The sequence below is a fragment of the Hyaena hyaena genome, unplaced genomic scaffold (genome assembly GCF_003009895.1).
Source record: "Hyaena hyaena isolate Hyena2069 unplaced genomic scaffold, ASM300989v1 scaffold_350, whole genome shotgun sequence".
Taxonomy (NCBI): Eukaryota; Metazoa; Chordata; class Mammalia; order Carnivora; family Hyaenidae; genus Hyaena; species Hyaena hyaena.
In genome coordinates this window covers 487,789-505,143 of record NW_024080980.1, presented here as the reverse complement: position 1 = coordinate 505,143, position 17,355 = coordinate 487,789, and the positions used below count along the sequence as shown (strand labels likewise).

General features: G+C 49.3%; 1 protein-coding gene across 2 annotated transcripts in view; it reads left to right on the top strand.

Annotated features, from left to right (window-relative positions):
• Positions 1-16,971, top strand: part of OSBPL10 (oxysterol binding protein like 10) — a 299,853-nt gene extending 282,882 nt beyond the window's left edge. For both annotated transcript variants that reach the window (XM_039249825.1, XM_039249824.1), the window contains 4 exons: positions 7,810-7,996; positions 9,770-9,952; positions 12,786-12,939; positions 15,644-16,971. In XM_039249825.1, the coding sequence (XP_039105756.1) occupies positions 7,810-7,996; positions 9,770-9,952; positions 12,786-12,939; positions 15,644-15,688 (569 nt within the window). In that variant the 3' untranslated portion in view covers positions 15,689-16,971. The remainder of the gene's footprint in view (positions 1-7,809; positions 7,997-9,769; positions 9,953-12,785; positions 12,940-15,643) is intronic.
• Positions 16,972-17,355: the final 384 nt, after the last annotated feature.

Sequence of the window (17,355 nt, the reverse complement as noted above, 5' to 3'; positions counted from 1 at the left end):
TCAGGAGATTCATCTCATCGCGTGTAATTTCCTTCTGCTGAAGTTCCCACCTAACGGATTCTTCAAAGATGAAATACATTTGTTTAAAGAAGGTGAGGCGTGGACGTGTGTGTAGATCGCCTGTCTGCAGTGTGTTTACTTCCTCATCTCTAATGGGAGGGTTCAGAGCGGCCGTGGGTTTATTCATTCACTGATCTGTCTTCCGTCCTTCTGTGAAATGGATGCGACAGTGACCGGGGCAGGACAGAAGCCCCTGCCCTCAGCTGTCGTCTGATGCACACGTCACAGGAAACATGCAGTGTGACCACTGAGTGGCACCGACAGGACAAAGCGGGACAGTGAGCAGGGCGCCCTGGGCGGGGGTGGTTGCTGCTGTTTGTGATAGGGCAGCCCTCACCCAGAGGGTGGCCTTCGAGTAAAGGCTTGAAGCAGGTGGGCAAGGAGCCAGGCAGATGGCTGAGGGAAGGGCACTCCGGGCAGAGAGCAGAAGGGATGCCCAAGGCAGGAGCATGAAGCCGGGGTGTTCTAGAAACTTCATGGAGGCTCTGTGGCTGGGGCACAGGGGATGGGTTGGCGAGGAGGGGCCCGATCACTGGGGCTGCACGGGGGACGTGGGTGAGGTGGGCACCCGTCGAGGGGGGCATGGCTTCAGCAGCGTCCTCAAGGTCCCTGTGTGAACAGATGGGGCGGAAGTGGCGAGGGCATGGGTGCTAGAGGGAGACGGACGGACCGTCACTTTTCTCTTCCTCCCTGCTACACGCAAGCACGTTGAGTCTGTGACGAGCCAGAGTCAGTGCCCACTGATGATGACGTCTTCTGATCAGTGGATCTTCAGGCACAGAGAGTTTGTTCAGGTTCCCTTCTGGGGCTTTCCCGGGGCTGCGCAGAAACGCCCGCTGCCGTGTGTCAAGGCCAGGGAAAACCACCGATTCTTAAAGAATAGGACTGGGCAGGGATCTCGCAGACTCTGGGCCCCTAAGCCGGGATTCTTGACCTTGGACAAAGATCTGGAAATTTTCCGTGAACGTGAGGATTTGCAAATCCAGTGATTTAGGGAATTCTTCGGTCCGTGAAACTCCGCGTCTTCCCAGCCATCCATGTGAGGAGTGGGCTCTGGTGAGGGGGTGGGTGTAGAACCACATGTCCATGCTGGCCCTTCTCTCCCGGCACGTTCCCCCATTCCCCCTGCTCTGTCCTGTGCTGCCGGGGCTCCTTGCTTCACCCATGGTCACTGCCCACCTCTTCTGGAACTTTCCTTGAGAGTGGTGGGTCCTTTTACCCCCACGATGCCCACCACTCTTCCACCTGAGGTGAACAGACAGCTTCGCTTTCTCTTCCTGTTGGCGGTTGCTGAGGGTCAGTGTGTCAAAGGGTAGGCCGCTGGGGTCTTAGGGTGTTCGCTCTCCTGTCTCCACAGGCGGTGGACAGGGCCTGGGGCCTGTGATTCACTCTGCACAGCCCTGGACACATGGCACCAAGCTCTCCATGGGCAGGAGATCTCCTGAGGCCCTGGCCATGGCCTTCCCCGAGGCAGAATTAGAATGTGCTGCTCTCATGTCTCCCGGCTTGGAAATTCTCCTTGAAGCTTCTCATGAAAGTGACGAAATCAGATGGCTGTGGAAGGGCCCTTCCTGGATGTAGCCCTTCCTGGTTACCCACTGTGTTCCTGCTGTGGACGAGCCTGGAAGGGTTAGAGGACCGTTGGCTCATTCTTGTGATGCCTTAAGTTTCCCTAAATCCCTTCAAGTAGCTACATCCATCCCCCCCTTATATTAATTGAATGTGCACTTTCTAACACCCAGGGTCCTCATTTTCCCTAGAAAATACTTCTAAGAATCCCCAAATTTTGGAGCAAATGGCTCTGGTTCCTATACTCAGAGCTCTTTTGTGGGGTCGCGGTTGGTATGGAGAGGCAGGATGTTTTACTTTTCCTCTCTTCTTTTTTTTAATAGCACAAGCAGGGGAGGGGCAGAGAGAGGGAGAGAGAGCAGGCTCCATGCTCAGCACAGAGCGGTGCTTGAACTCATGAACACAAGCGGGGCTTGAACTCATGAACCGTGAGATCGTGATCTGAGCTGAAATCGAGAGTCAGATGCTTAACCGACTGAGCCACCCAGCGCCTCTCCTCACTTATTCTTTATACTGATCTAGCACATTCCATAAACTTGTTGATTGAGTTTGAAGTAACAGTTTTTCTGATTCATTTTATTTTTAAATATTTATTTTTGAGAGAATAAAAGCAGAGGAAGGTCAGAGAGAAGGGGAACAGAGGATCTGAAGTGGGCTCTGCGCTGATAGCAGCAAGCCCAGCATGGGGCTTGACCTCACAAACCACAAAATCATGACCTGAGTCAAAGTCAGAAGCTCAATCAACAGCCACCCAGGTGTCCCTGGTTTTTTTTTAATGTTTATTTTGAGAGAGAGCGTGTGCGAGCAGTGAGCACTGGGGAGGGTCAGAGAGAGAGGGAGAAAGAGAATCCCAAGCAGGTTCCACATTGTCAGCACAGAGCCCAACGTGGGGCTCAAGCCCATGAACTGTGAAATCATGACCTGAACCGAAACCAAGAGTGGAGACGCTTAACTGAACGAGCCCCCCGGGCGCCCCTCCATTCCCTTATTTTAAAAACGAGGGGCACCTGGGTGGTTTGGTCGGTTGAGCGTCCAACTTCTGCTCAGTTCATGATCTTGCAGTTCGTGAGTTCCAGCCCTGTGTTGGGCTCTTTGTTCTTAGCAAGAAGCTTGCTTCAGATCTTCCGTCTCTCTCTCTCTCCTCTCTCTCTCTCTCTGCCCTCTCCCCTGCTCGTTCTCTCTCTCTCAAAAATAAATAAACATTAAAAAAATTTTTTTTACATAAACACAAGATCTTAGGTGGCTTCACTGGAAATGTATGTAAGTAAACACACGGGCTCCTCTTTGAAAGTATTGCCTTTAGTCTGTGCTGTATTTGGCCACAATAAAGTGCCATCAAGCAATGCTTCATTACTACTTGAATCATTTAGGCCATAGCTCAGAGACCGCCTCCCTGCTCTGGTCCCTCTGCTGTGGCACTCGGAGACCCTAATTGGGATGCTGCTCAGTCAACCCCACAGCTCTGTCCGTGGGGGGCCGGGGCATTCGCCTGCTCAGAACCTCAACGCCCGGGAACAACACGCAGCTTCTTAATTGAGTCTGTAGGGAAAGGCAATGCGTTCTAGTGACAGAACTGACACGTTGGCTCGGTGCTTGTGAGCGCCAATGCAGCTGGGCCCACAGACCGCTTCCCTGAGTGACTTTCTCTGAGTCGGTGCTTCCCAGAGGTGGTGTCCTGCAGGAATATGTTTGTTCCTCAGATTGAGATTGGGTGTGAAATTATTTTAAATGGATCCATTTGAAAATCACATGCTTCGCCTTATGTTTATTGGTAAATCGATTTGCGGGATTTAAAATGAAAATCTTGCAGCTTGAAGACTAAATCACAGCATGAAAGTATTGATCATTTGGCATTTTGGCACTGCTCTCAGCTCTTAGGCTAATTAAAAAAGAACTTTCATTTACAAGCCCATCTGTAAGTCTAGCATTAATATAGGTTTTTTTTTTTTAATCTATATTAAGGACAGGTTTTGTTTTTTTAAGATTATTTATTTTGAGAGAGAAAAAGAGCATGAGCGAGGGAGGGGCAGAGAGAGAGGGAGAAAAAGAATCTCAAGCAGGCTCTGCTGTCAGCACGGAGCCTGATGCGAGGCTTGATCCCATTACCGTGAAATCATGACCTGAGGCGAAAGCAAGAGTCAGATGCTCAACCAACTGAGCCACCCGGGTGCCCCCGGACAGGTTTGGTTTTGGGTTTTTTGTTTCTGTTCAACCCTGAAAAAAGAGTCTGTATATGAGAAGGCATAACTGTAGGTGACTTAATGGCAATGTTCACATGCATGGATTTTCAGAGAAGAGCTACGGAACATGGTCTGCCCCTCCAGCCCCCCACCAGTGCCTTCATATCAGCTCAGCTTTGGGACTCACGGCCTTCTGTGAACCTCAGGTTTGCAAGAGAGTTTTCTTAAGAGGAATGGGAAGAGGATGCCTCCCACCTGCCTCTTCATCCCCGTGTGCATAACCCACTGCCACTTCGTGATTTGCTCTTCATTCCCAAATGGGATAAATGGAACTCAGTTCCCGAGAGTGGCTCTGGAGAGCACGCAGCAGCTGGGACATGGAGCTTCCAGGATTCTGGCACTGTGTCAGGCTGATGCTTTGGGTGGGGTTCTAGAATCACCTTCTCGTCACCACAGCCCTGTGAGGTGTGGATACCATCATCCCTGTGCCACGGACGAGGAAACTGAGGCACAGAGAAGTCAAGGTCACCAGGTGACTGAGTGACCAAGGACTTGGACCCTCTGTGACCTCACACAGGTGTCTAAGGAAAACCATGGCGTGTTCTCCACGTAAACATGTGGTAAAGAAGATAGGAGCTGTCCAGCCCCATGTCACAGAGTTTATATTTAGAGCAGGGCCAGGAAGAGGCAGCACGTGGGAGTCGTGGGTGCGTGTGGTCCTTGTGCGAAGAGGGGCTGCTGGCAAGATGTGTAACTGGGCAAGAGCCTTCAGGACCTTCCCGACTGAGGTCTGGAAGGGCTCACCCCCTGTGGACACCAGGGCCGTTGGAGGTGAGGTGGTAGCATTGGGCAGACACAGGCCACCTTGGAAGGGTTTTACTACTGAGCAGTTCAGTAGCACAGAGGGCAGGGATACAGGCTTGGGGAGCCTTCTTCTCTGGGACTCAGGAGGCAGGCTGGCCAGGGGACTGGCAGCCTCCTCTGCAGGGTCCTAGGGTCCTCTCCAGCTGCCCCAGTCTCTGAGATGATGAGAATGGCTGGCCCTGGCAGAACCAGAAACTTGCGGGTAGAACTAGGGCAGGGAGGGATATCCGAGGTGACCTGTCTCTTCTCAGCTTTCACTCCTGGTCCTTCTCGCCTGTTGGTGTCCTACGGGTGTCTGGTATTAGCTGCAACTTTCCACTGGTCCCAGGCTGTCTTCTCAGGCCACCTGATCTGAGGAAGTCAGACACAGTCGGCTCTGAAACAAAAACTCTTATCGGTTCTGGCTGTCCTTCTCCGAGGGTCCTGATCAGAAGAGAACGGACATAGCACAGTGCATTTTTCTTGCCAGACACAGGTTCCCTCCCTACGTGTGCACAGGGCAGGGCCTGACAGACCTCAGGGGCAGTCTACCCTCCGCCAGGTAGGAGGAGGGACAAGGGTCCTCATGAGAGCATTCGGTGGCCTGCGGTTTTCCCTTTAGGGAGATGCGTTCATTCAGTTATGAGAGCTAAGGCGAGTTGGAGAAGTGGGGAGAAGACGGTCTTTTCTGATGTTGGGTGCATTTGGTATAGTGGGACCATGCCCTTGTGGGTGTACGTTACACACGATCAGTTATGCTCCTGGCCAGGGAGAGAGCATGAGAGAGATTTAAATGCTCTGTGACATCGGTCCCCTAGCCCTGCCCATGTGATTCTGAGTGACCCACAAATCTGTTTTTCCCTGATGGTCTCGGCTCATGCAAGTGCCCATGTGTGTGAGCATCCCTCTACCCTGGGAGTGATTGAGACGCCTGAACACATACGAGCGTGTCCCACTGGATGTACAGACCAGGCCTCTGTTTCTGTGTTGGCAGAACGGACTTTGCTGGAGTTAATGGAGAGGCTGCTGGTTCCAGACAAGTCTAGTCTGTTCTCTGTAGACTGTAGCACGCAGGCGATTAAAGGGATTTTCTTTCTTTTTGTAAATTTTGTTTTTAAGGGTGCCTGGATGGCTCAGTCAGTTAAGCATCTGACTTCAGTTCAGGCCATGATCTCACGGTTTGTGGGGTCGAGCCCCATATTGAGCTCTGTGCTGACAGCTAGCTCAGAGCCTGGAGCCTGCTTCGGATTCTGTGTCTCCCCCTCTCTCTGACGCTCCCCTGCTCACACTGCCCCTTTCTTTCTCAGAAATAAATTTTTTTAAAAATTTTTAAAAAATGTTTGTTTTAAATGTTTATTTTTGAGAGAGACAGACAGAGCATGAGCAGGGGATAAGCAGAGCAAGAGGGAGACACAGAATCCAAAGCAGGCTCCAGGCTCCGAGCTGTCAGCACAGGGCCCATGTGAGGCTCAAGCCCACAAACCGTGAGATCATGACCTGAGCCGAAGTCGGTGCTCGACTGGCTGAGCCACCCAGGCGGCCCCGATTAAAGGAATTTTCAAGGGCAAATTGAATTATAGTTGTATGCATCTCCACACTGACTTTAGAAACTCAGCATTCATGACTCCTCTGTACAGTTGCGGCCCATCTCTCCTCAGACCCCCAGCAGGCTCGTCAGTACTAAGATAAACACACGGTCAGTCTGTACTGGACAAATTTTAGCTCTAGTTGATACAGATACTTGTCTAGCCTTAGAAGGAAGTAACTGACCAGCCACAACACTCATCCTGACTCTCCATTTCCTCATCCTTATTTGAAAATAATAATTATTGCCAGATGGAGTTGTTGTGAAGCCCCCAGGAATGCCTGGCAGCCAGAAAGTGCCAGCACACGAGCACCATTGATGCCACTCTTCACTCTTTTCAGTGGAGGAGCAGGGGCCCGGGGAGGGGACATCACTAGCCATGTGTGACCAAAGGGTAGCTCCTTCCTTCCTGAGATGCACAGCACACCTGATCGCCAGGCTGGGAATGAGCTGGGATAGAGCGGTGGGGACGTGTACAGGTCGCTGGAGTGTGGGATGTGGAGAAGGCCCCTTACACACACCAGATCTCAGCCTGGAGCCTGGTTCTCGGGGCCACTGCCAGCCTGTACGGGCCCCAAGGTAGAGTGAGATGCCACTCCTTCACTGTGGGCACCTGGCTGGCCACACAAAAACAAGGATTGGATTTCAGCCCTCGGTGGGCACTTTGTTCAGCACATCAATTATACAGCAGCCCTGGGAGTTAGTGCATTTACAGGGTGGTCATGTCAGCCTTTGGGAACTTGATGAAAATTGTGGCCCCTTTTCCTAGAAAATAGGCAGACCCACACAGTTTTTCATTGTTCCAGAGGACTGAAACCTTTCCGCCCCTAATGCATGAATCCTAGGTCAGAGGACCCCTAGGTCTAGAGGCAGATTGCTCATGTGGCTGGCGTCTGCCTCAGGTTGATAGCAGTGTGCAGTCTGAGTTCTCTAACTTCGTATGAACCACAGACATCTCTGCTGCTCTCATGAAAAGGTGAAAGTCCTTTACATGCTGTTTCAAAGTTCAAAAGAAGGTCTGGCCCCTACTGAATCCTGCACATCTATAACTATTCCCTTTTTTTCTACACATGGGCCCTTCCCTCAGCCCTTTCCTGCTCACCAGGCTCCTTCCCACCACAGCACCTTCACACATGATCTTCCCTCTGCCTGGAATATTTCCTTCCTCTTTTTACCTTCTCAACTCTTACCCGGCCCAAACGTCCCTTCCTTCGGGAGAGTTCTATTTCCACGTCAACTCCTGCTGGAGGGCTCCAGGACACTGGACACTTCTCTCTCCTGCCTTCATTATAGTTACAGTTTTGTGCTGGATTGGCAATGAACGTCCACCGTTTCGTTCTCCTTGGAGGAAGAAAGTGGGTCTGTTCACCCTTGTGTTCTCAGCACCTTGGACAGCACCTGGCCCCCAGGAGGGTTATGGGATAAATAAGTGGCCAGTGAGTGGCTTGCCTTTACAGAAGTGGGAGACACAATGTCTGTTGCAGGAGGCTGTGTGGTTTCTCATCTCTACGCCTTTTGATCCCTAGCTTCCTTTTCTTGCATGTCTGACTCTCCCCTCCTCTCTCTCTGGAGGTGTGCTGAGGCTCCTGGAACATGGGGAGGAGTACGTGTTTACCCTGCCCAGTGCCTACGCTCGGTCTATTCTCACCATCCCGTGGGTGGAGCTTGGAGGAAAAGTCAGCATCAGCTGTGCCAAGACTGGGTACTCGGCGACAGTGATATTCCACACGAAGCCTTTTTACGGAGGGAAAGTCCACAGGTAGGAGGCGCCGGGAAGCCTTTTCTTTCCCTTCTCACAAAACCCTTTCTTTCCTCTGTCAGAAGCTTGGGTTCCAGCCATGGGATGAGTTGGAAATCAAGATAAAGCTCACAGATCTTTTTTGTTAGTAGTATATTTATTTATTTATTCATTCATTCATTCATTATTCATTCTTGAGAGACAGAGAGAGATAGAGTGTGAGTGGAGGAGGGGCAGAGAGAGAGGGGGACACAATCCGAAGCAAGCTCCAGGCTCTGAGCTGTCAGCACAGAACCCAATGTGGAGCTCCAACTCACAGACCGTGAGAGCATGACCTGAGCCGAAGTCAGCCATTCAACTGACTTGAGCCACTCGGGCACCCCCACGGATCTTTTTTAAAAGAGGTGCTCTTCTTTTCACCCCTCAATATGGTGGATTTTTTTAGTCCTTCCCAGTCTGCACTTAGAGTGAAATCCTTTGGTGATATATTCACAACACGCACTAGAAGAATAGTAAGTGCTTCCATTTGTAATAATGACCTTTCCCTTCCCTGGGCCACAGTCTGTTTCTCTGCTCTGAAATAGTTCCGTCTGTGAGCTCAGACACTGCCTGAGAGCTCATTTCATGTTAAGCTGGATTCGTTAAACATCCTGAATCTGGTATCCTCTCGATCAGGACTACCTCTTTTAGAAGCTGGGGAACCTGATGCTAAGAAATTGGAGGAAAAGTCTGCTGTTGGAGGGAAGCATGAAGATGTTTTTATTGCCGCAGTTATAGAGCATCATATAAGCAAGCTCTAGTCTTCGCCCTTTTTCTTGGAAAGTGTTCTGTACGGTTCATGTGAGGAGGCCAGGGTATCACCTGGGAAAGTGGATGCCTTTGGTGGCTGTTTTGGAGCCACTCACACTGGCTTGCAAGAGCTGATTGTATGCGCTTCTCCACAGCTCCACGGTCGCTCAGACCATGTCAGTAGCCCGACTGGTGGGCACCACAGAGCATGGCAAAGGCCATACATAGATCAGGTCTTTTTCCCTTTGGAGAGCCAGCTGTTAAAACATTGCCAGGGCACTACTCACACCCTTCCGGAACGTGCAGCCAGAAGATTCCTGATGCCACCCACAAGTCTTTGCCTCAGCATCTCGCAGCCATGGCATTGCTCAGGCTCAGGGAGAAGGCTTCCTAGCCTGTGTTGACAGCTCTAAGTTCAACCTGAGCTGGGCTGTTAGCAAGAAAGAAGCTTTAGCTCCTGCCCACTGCTTTCCCGTTTCTATTGCATTACTCTGTGCAGCAAGCTTCAAGGTGGAAAGGGAGGTGGGGGTGTACTTTCCCCCAGAGTTGGAGGCCTGGAGCTCCGTCAGGCCAGGCAGGGGACGGCAGGGGGGCACAGATCCTACGAAGGCCCTTGTAAAGGTGGTCTCTCGGAGCCACTGCTATGAGTAAGATGCTGTTCACTCAATGCCGAGAGTCCAGGGTGATTCCCGCACCAGTAATAACATGTAACTTTTGTCTGTTTATCAAAAGTAAGAAATTAACATTGCTGCATCGCTCTTCACTGATATACAGACGTCATTCACGTGTCACCCGTTTTTCTGCCGATGGCTTTCTTTTTCTGATCAAGAATATTAGGTCACATTTGTAAGAGCTAGTCATTAAACAGAATGGCAAAAAGCAATCCGTTCTCCATAAAAAACCCCATAAAAAAACCATCCTCTAAATGTGAGTACACCTTCTGAAGCAAGTCTCTGTTTTGTTGATCTTGCAAAACACATTCATGTGACTCATTCATTCCTTCAGGGTCACGGCGGAGGTGAAGCACAACCCCACCAACACCATTGTTTGTAAAGCCCACGGGGAATGGAACGGCACCTTGGAGTTCACGTACAACAATGGGGAGACCAGGGTCATCGACACGACCACACTGCCAGTGTACCCCAAGAAGATCAGACCCCTGGAGAAGCAGGGGCCCATGGAGTCCAGGTGGGAGTCAGCTTGGATGTTTACTTCCAGTGTAACCATCCTTAGCTTAACCCAAGGGACAGAGAGGAAGCCTCTGAGAGCCCAGCTAATGGAAATGGGCCAGGAATGGTGTTCTCACCTGCTTAGATGCTCGAATTTTCCACTATATGTGTTTCAGGGATGGACCCTTTGGAGCTTTCAGTTTAGTTATTATGTAAATATGGGTTGGGTTGTGGGGACAGCCTTTAAACAAAATTTTTTAAGTTAATTACTTATTTTGAGAGAGAGCACAGGCAGGGGAGGGACAGAGAGAAGGAGAGACAGAATCCCAAGCAGGCCCCGTACCATCAGCGCAGAGCCTGATAAGGGGCTCAAACTCACAAATTGAGATCATAACCTGATCCGAGATCAAGAATTGGACGCTTAACCGACTGGTGCACCCGGGTGCCCGCCTACAGTAGACTTTAAATGCCAGTCCTGAAAGAGTTTGTCAGTTCAGCTGGTCTGTTGCTTGATTGCAGAGTTAAATATGGAGTTGCTAGTCATCAAAAAACTCTGCATAGAAGCAGTGAGATACTTTATTTTTATCACCATATTAGCAACATTGTTAAAAAAAAAAAAAGTCCGGAATGGCAAGGACGTGATAAAATTGACACTCTGGGCCCTATGTGCATAGTAAGAATGTGTGCACTGTAGCTACGTGGGTCAGTGGCTTCAAATCCATGAATTCACTTTAATTTTATATTCTGTGTTTGAGAATCTATTCTGAAGGAAAATTCTTAAGTTCAGAAAATGTTTTAAATATAAAATAGGGTGTTTTAAATTTTTATTTGTTTGTTTCAAATTTTTTTATTTTGAGATAGAATGCGAGCAGGGGAGGGGCAGAGCAAGAACCCCAAGCGGATTCCACGTTGTCAGTGCAGAGCCAGACACGGGGCTTGATCTCATAATTTGTGTGATCACAACCAGAGTCAGATGCTTAACCAACTGAGCCACCCAGGTGCCTCAAAATTAGATATTAAAAAACAAAAACTATGAACAGTAAAAAAAAAAAAAAAAAAAAGATTCCACCTAACTGTCCAACAGTAGGAAAACGGTTAAATTATGGCATATCCACCTAATTAGTTTGTCTAGTCCGTGGTATGGATACTACAGCCACTTAAAGCGATGTTTATGCAGGTGCAGAAGCGGAATCTTCTTAGGATATACCGCTTAGGATGTTTTAGTCCAGGAGGTTGGCAAACTGTGGCCCACAGGCCACATCCCGGCCACAGCTGATTGTTTGGAAGTTGTATGGGACCACGGTCACGATGGGTAATTTATCTGTTGTTTATGGCCACCTTTGTATGGCGTCGAAGCAACTGTGATCAAGACCGTACAGTCTGCAAAGCCTACCGTGTTTACTACCTGGCCCCTTATAGAAAATGTTTGCTGACCTCTTTTAGAGGTATCTGCCCTCTGAATTTGGGACCACCAGCTTATGAGGAGCCTCCTCCTGGGAGGGCCTGCCTCAGGAGGCCCTTTGTGCCCAGCCTCTCCCTGAGCACTAGATGTGTGTTGAGGGTATGTGTGATGACAAGCCCGTGATTTGACCCGGCACCCTCCCCTCACTGTTTCCTCACCTCACCTCACCATCTTGGTCAATTGGGCATAGCTTTTTAGCCCAGTTCTGGAAGTTTCTCCTGCTGTAAAATGGGAGTTAGAGCATTATTCCACTTGGGACTCTGTATGGCTGGGCTCAGGGCAGGTCCGGTGGGCAGGCTGAGCTTAACCCTCGTCAGTTGCCTGATTTTGATCCCCCTCAGCAGGGGCTTCGTTGTCCCCACTTTGCTGGCAGCCCTGTGTGCCCCTTTCTCGGCTTAATCATCTGACCCTCCAGGCTTCCAGGGTCCTTCGAGGCCGCTCATGGGCAGGGCAGGGCTGCCCTGCGCAGGAGCGCTCTCCAGCCCTGGATCAAATTAGATGACGCTCCTGGCCGCAGCGGCGTCATCCCCCCCAAGTCAGGGAGGGAATCCTTTGCTGAGAGTGCTGATGGTTCCTTTTGCGCACAATTCCAGTTGCCCTGATGCATTTACATGAGGAAGTGCATGGGCGATGGTGTCTCTCTTTGCCTCGGTCCCTCTCGTCACCCTCTAGAATGGAGTAGGAATCAGGTAGTGCTGGGACGTTCCTGAGGGCGGGGAAGCTGTACATCAGGAGCCTGTCTCGGCTGCCTTCTGCAATGAATGAATGAATGAGTGAATGAGTGAATGAGGCACAGAAGTAATTTTCTGTGTAGACACGGGGGAGATGATAGATCCCAACACATAAACACACCTCCACTCGGCCCCGTCTCTGACTCCTGACAATAGAATCCCCTGTGGATGAGCGGACATCGTACATATGTACCAGCATGCTGATTTTGGACACATCACCTTAGATGGATCTTATTTTTCTCATTAAAATGGGGATGGTAACAGAGTATCTAGACGTTGTGATGGTTAAATGAGCTAATACATATGTAAGATGTTAGAAATATGATAAATGCAATGCAAATGCAGTTACTATTGCTGTTTGTAGTAGCAGCAGTGGTAATACCGGTTCTTCCTATTATTACCAGATTCGATTCTTAGACACTCAGAGAGCCCTGAGAAAGGCATGCGCTCAGGACAAGAGGAGAGGGGAAGCTTGGGGCCTGTTGGCCCTGGGTTCAAATCCTGGCTCTAGGGGTCTTTGAGGCACCTGGAATGAACTACCCCAACAGATGACCTGCCCAGATGCCCTCCCCCTGACTCCCCCCCCGCAGCCCTGGCCCCCCTGCTGAGACCTGTCTTGGTCCCTGCCTGACCACCTCCTGTCCTCCATGCATCCCCAGGAACCTCTGGCAGGAGGTGACCAGATACCTACGGCTGGGGGACATTGACGCTGCCACCGAGCAGAAGCGGCGCCTGGAGGAGAAGCAGCGGGTGGAGGAACGGAAGCGGGAGAACCTGCACACACCATGGCGGCCTAAGTATTTTATCCAGGAGGTAACTTTGCCACCTGTGTTTGGGGACCTGTCCCAGGTGAGGGGCGGCTGGGTTCGTCTTGCAAACGCAGCAGTTCGGATGAGTGGGGAGGGTCCTGGGAAGGTTTGGGGCAGCTTGGCTCCAGATCCTGCTTCGGGCTGGGCTGTCCTGTGGGCAGAACCAAGCACCTGACACTTCCCTCTGACATCTTGCATCAGAATAGGCCATCAGCCCGGCAGGGGGCGAGGCGCCAAGGAATGGATGGCACTGCAGATCTGGATGCTGTCTGTTTAACAAAAACAGAGACAGAACCAAAAACACAGCCCCTGCTACTTTATCTTTGGTGACAAATTAGCCGTGAAGCAGCTCACAGCCCGTCTGCAGAGCTCGGGGACTGGAACCTGCATGACTGAGAACAAGCACCTTCTTGGAACTCTGCCTCCCATGGGCCAGATGGGACGGGTGTGCTCAGAAAGGCTGGCGTGAGCTGCCGCTGTCACCTGGAGAAAGGACACTAGAAGGCAGTCATCTCCACCGTCTGCCCATCCACCGGGCAAGAGGGCAAGGTAGCACGTGCCCAGTGGAGGCTCTTATGCTTTTGAAGTTGTTTGTGGAGCAGTTGGGAAGCATTCTGAGAACAGAATTGTGCTGTAGGAGCCACATAACGCAGGCCCTCGGGAGCCTGGCGGCATCATGGAGGGAAACCCCCATGAGGACTGGTGCAGACGCGAGTCCATAAACGGAATGGATGCCATTTAACCTCCAGGCAGTCACAGACTGTCCAATTCTTCCCCAGAAGCCAGAAATCTGAATTTTTCTGACAAATCTGAGATCCACATGGTATCAAGGAATCTTAAGTTTAAACCCTGATTGCCAATGGAGATACATCTAGGCTTTCTTTGGCCCAGGTACTGCTACTGTCTGACTTGCACCACAAGGAAGGGTTACTCTGTGTAGCAGGAGGGCTGCTGGGGGTGTTAATGACTTTGAGGTGGGCTTCCCCTCTGGAACAGAAGCAGCTGCTGTTCTCCCCACAGGCAGGAACTGGGGCTGTGGGTGAACAGAGACTTCGAGGTTGGATTCCAGTTCAGACGGGAAGCCTGCTTGAGCGGACTGCCCTTATAGCCTGAGTGGGAACTATGTCTGGAGGCCTTGCCTACGTGAGGTGAATTTGTTCTCCAGAGAAACAACAGGAACAGAACCATTGGGAGATGTAAATATGTGGAGAGTTATTATGAGGAATTGGCTCCTGAGATTACGGAGGCTGACAAGCGTCAGGGTTGGCAGGCCGAATGAAGACCCTGGGAAAGCCAGTGGGTATAATTCAGTCCAAGCCCAAAGGCCTGGGAACCAGGAGGGGAGCCGGTGGTATAAACGCCTGTGCAAAGGCAGATGAGCAGTCCCAACTCAAGAAGGGAGGCAGAACGAAAAGAGGAGGATCAGTTCCTCCCACCTCTACCTTTTTTGTTTTCAGGCCCTCAATGGCTTGGATAATGTGTATCTACTCTAGGGAGGGAAATCAACTTTGCTGAGTGCTTATGTCCTCCAGAAACCTTCGTGGACACACTCAGAGAGAATGTTCCATCTGGGCACCATGGCCAATCAGGTTAACACATGAAATTAACCCTTACAAAATCCTTCAAGGACCCTTCTGTGCTGTGGATACGGTCTCTTTGAGACCACCAGTTTGCCCGGCTTCTGTGAAAAGTTGGACAGAAAACAAAAACAAAAGCAAACCCAAAAAAACCCAAAAGGCAGCAACAACAACACAGCTCTTTTTCCTGGGTTTAAGAAAAACCAGCATGGGAAGCCTGGGTGGCTTAGTCGGTTAAGCGTCCGACTTTCACTTAGGTCATGATCTCGCGGTTCGTGGGTTTGAGCCCCGCGTCGGGCTCTGTGCTGACTGCCAGCTCAGAGCCTGAAGCCTATTTCACAGTCTGTATCTCCCTCTCTCTCCGACCCTCCCCTGTTCACGCTGTCTCTCTCTCTCTCTCCTAGAAATAAATAAAAATATTAAAAAAAAAAAAAGAAAAGAAAAGAAAAACCAGCATGTTCCTAACAGAAGACTTGAGGATATGTAAAGAATAAAAATCATCCCAGTACCAGAATTGTTACTATTCAGCACATCCCCTGCTAGTCAGGCCCCAGATTGTGTATACCATTTTGACTCTTGCCCTTTTCTGATGGTTGGTGTCATTTCTCATGTGTGTGGATTTGTCACTGGCTCCTGCTGCAGGGGGCCATGGCTGGGCATGCCCTCCAGGCTGCTGGGCTGTAAATCACTGGTTTGGGAAAATTCCTTGTAGGTAGGCCTTGCCTTTTCTCTCGTGCCCGTTCATTGAACCACCCCCTTTTTCTGTCCTGTCCCACTATTTCAAAGGGGTTTTTTTGGCCAACTAATCTTATATGACATAAACGAACAAAGCCCCCCGTCTTTAGTTATTTTGGTTATTTTTTGGGTTTCCCTCCTGACATGCCAAAATGTAAAGATCTTATCTCCACAAAGCAGCTGGGCTGAGGAGGGTAGTGAGGCCACCGGCATGGTGTGGTCGTGAGCTCCCAGAACAAGGTGCGCACACCCATGTTAGTGGCGGTCCTGAACAGATGCTGATGGAGCTGTGTGTGGGACTTGGCGTCTGACCGAGCAGAGGCTGCAAGTCACCTCTGCTGTTCCCCTTGCCTGGCTGAGAGGTCTTCATAAAATGTCTCCTCCTTTCTCTTACAGGGTGACGGCTGGGTATACTTCAATCCTCTTTGGAAGGCACAGTGATGGGCTGGAGGTGCAGACCTTTCAGAAATAGCCCTGTTTTTTGTAGGAATTAAAGTGGTACAGTATCATGGTTCTGCTGGTATTCGCCAAGGCCTCTTGTTATCATTCAAGAAATGGTACCTAAGAGAGAAATTATATACTGTGAAAAATGCACCACCAAACTACAACTATTGGATTGAATTTATTCAAGAGCCATTTGGAGCATGTGTGTGTACACAGTCTGTGTGTGAGCTCTCAGTGCACTTTTCACACATATGCACTAGTTACACATGTCTGCTGGGTATTATCACACATGTAAATACTGCACTTAACCAAGATTTAAGTGGGTAATCATGAGCTCCTTTTTATCAATGAGGTTTGAAGTTTTCTATTTTTCACTTTGCCAAAAATGTTTTGCACTCACAGAAATACTCTGGTGTAGTCAACTGCTGTCAAAACAAAGGTGAGCTGGCAAGGCACAGTTGATGTCCATATAGCAGAAAGTGGCTCATTCCTGGTAGAAGTGTAGGTGGCTGTCACTTCACGATTATTGTTGTGATTCCCACCTCCCTCCCCACTTCAGCGTTTCGTTTGTCCTTACTCAAGAAAGATAAACTGCTATTCCCTGTTGAATGGTGAGTGGGCAAGAAGCTGTTAAAGGTTTATATCAGAGCCTTCCAAGATGGAGCACCTTCGGGAGAACCGGGCCCACCTTGGAACGTTCCATCTACTTCCCCAAGTCTCTGACAAGGTCTTATGCTCAAAGTATTAGTTCTACATTTTTCAGAAGCTGCTGCTTTTACAGTAGGAAACAAGTCATATGAAGACTTCACTACTTTCGTGATGAAAAAGGGCTTTAGAAGTTAAATACACGCATGCATATCCAGAACTGTACCACCACAGCCTCAATTTTATATTTAGTTAGGGGAAAAAGAAAAGAATACCCTGTGGATTTTTTTTAAGTGCGCCTCTCTTGTTTGACCCAAACTCTGCAGGACAACCACTGTGATTAAATAACACACAGAAAGACTACATAAATGATCCATGGTCTCAGCTGAATTTCAGTCCTCGCCTTTACAAAGGAGGTCACAACATGACTAGAATATACAGCAAGGAAAATGAAGTATTTGATTTTTGCTCAGTGCTTAATTTATTTTTTACTGTGCCACTCAGAATATTTATAAAACCCAGTAGCATGACTGCTTCTCTGTAGTAATACTAATTTTGTGCCTTTTGTCTGCTTTCTGAAGACCTATTGTTCACTTTGTAGATATTAGACAAATATATTTCGATTAAGTACTGTACCTGCCTGTGTGTCTGTATTTTATTTTTAGGGATCCAGAATTTCAGTTGGAATTGGTGGCTCTGACTGAGCTCAAATTTTATTGGTTAGATACTGCTAATTTGGTGTGAACAGCAATTCTATTTCTAGCAAAACAGTGTTTTAAACACATTTTAAAAATCTACCAGATAAACATCATTTATGAGAATGTCCTGACAAGTTCGTAAGAACATTTAACTCCTATCTAGTAAATGTTCTGTGTTGTGAGCAGTTAGAACCAGCCAAGGTCTTAATGTAGGCCTGTTCAGGTCCACAGCCTTAAATCTGGAACCATTTTATTTATGAGAAGGAACGCAGAATAGATGCTATTTTAAGGGGGAAAAATCCTCAGTGAGAAGATTGAAAA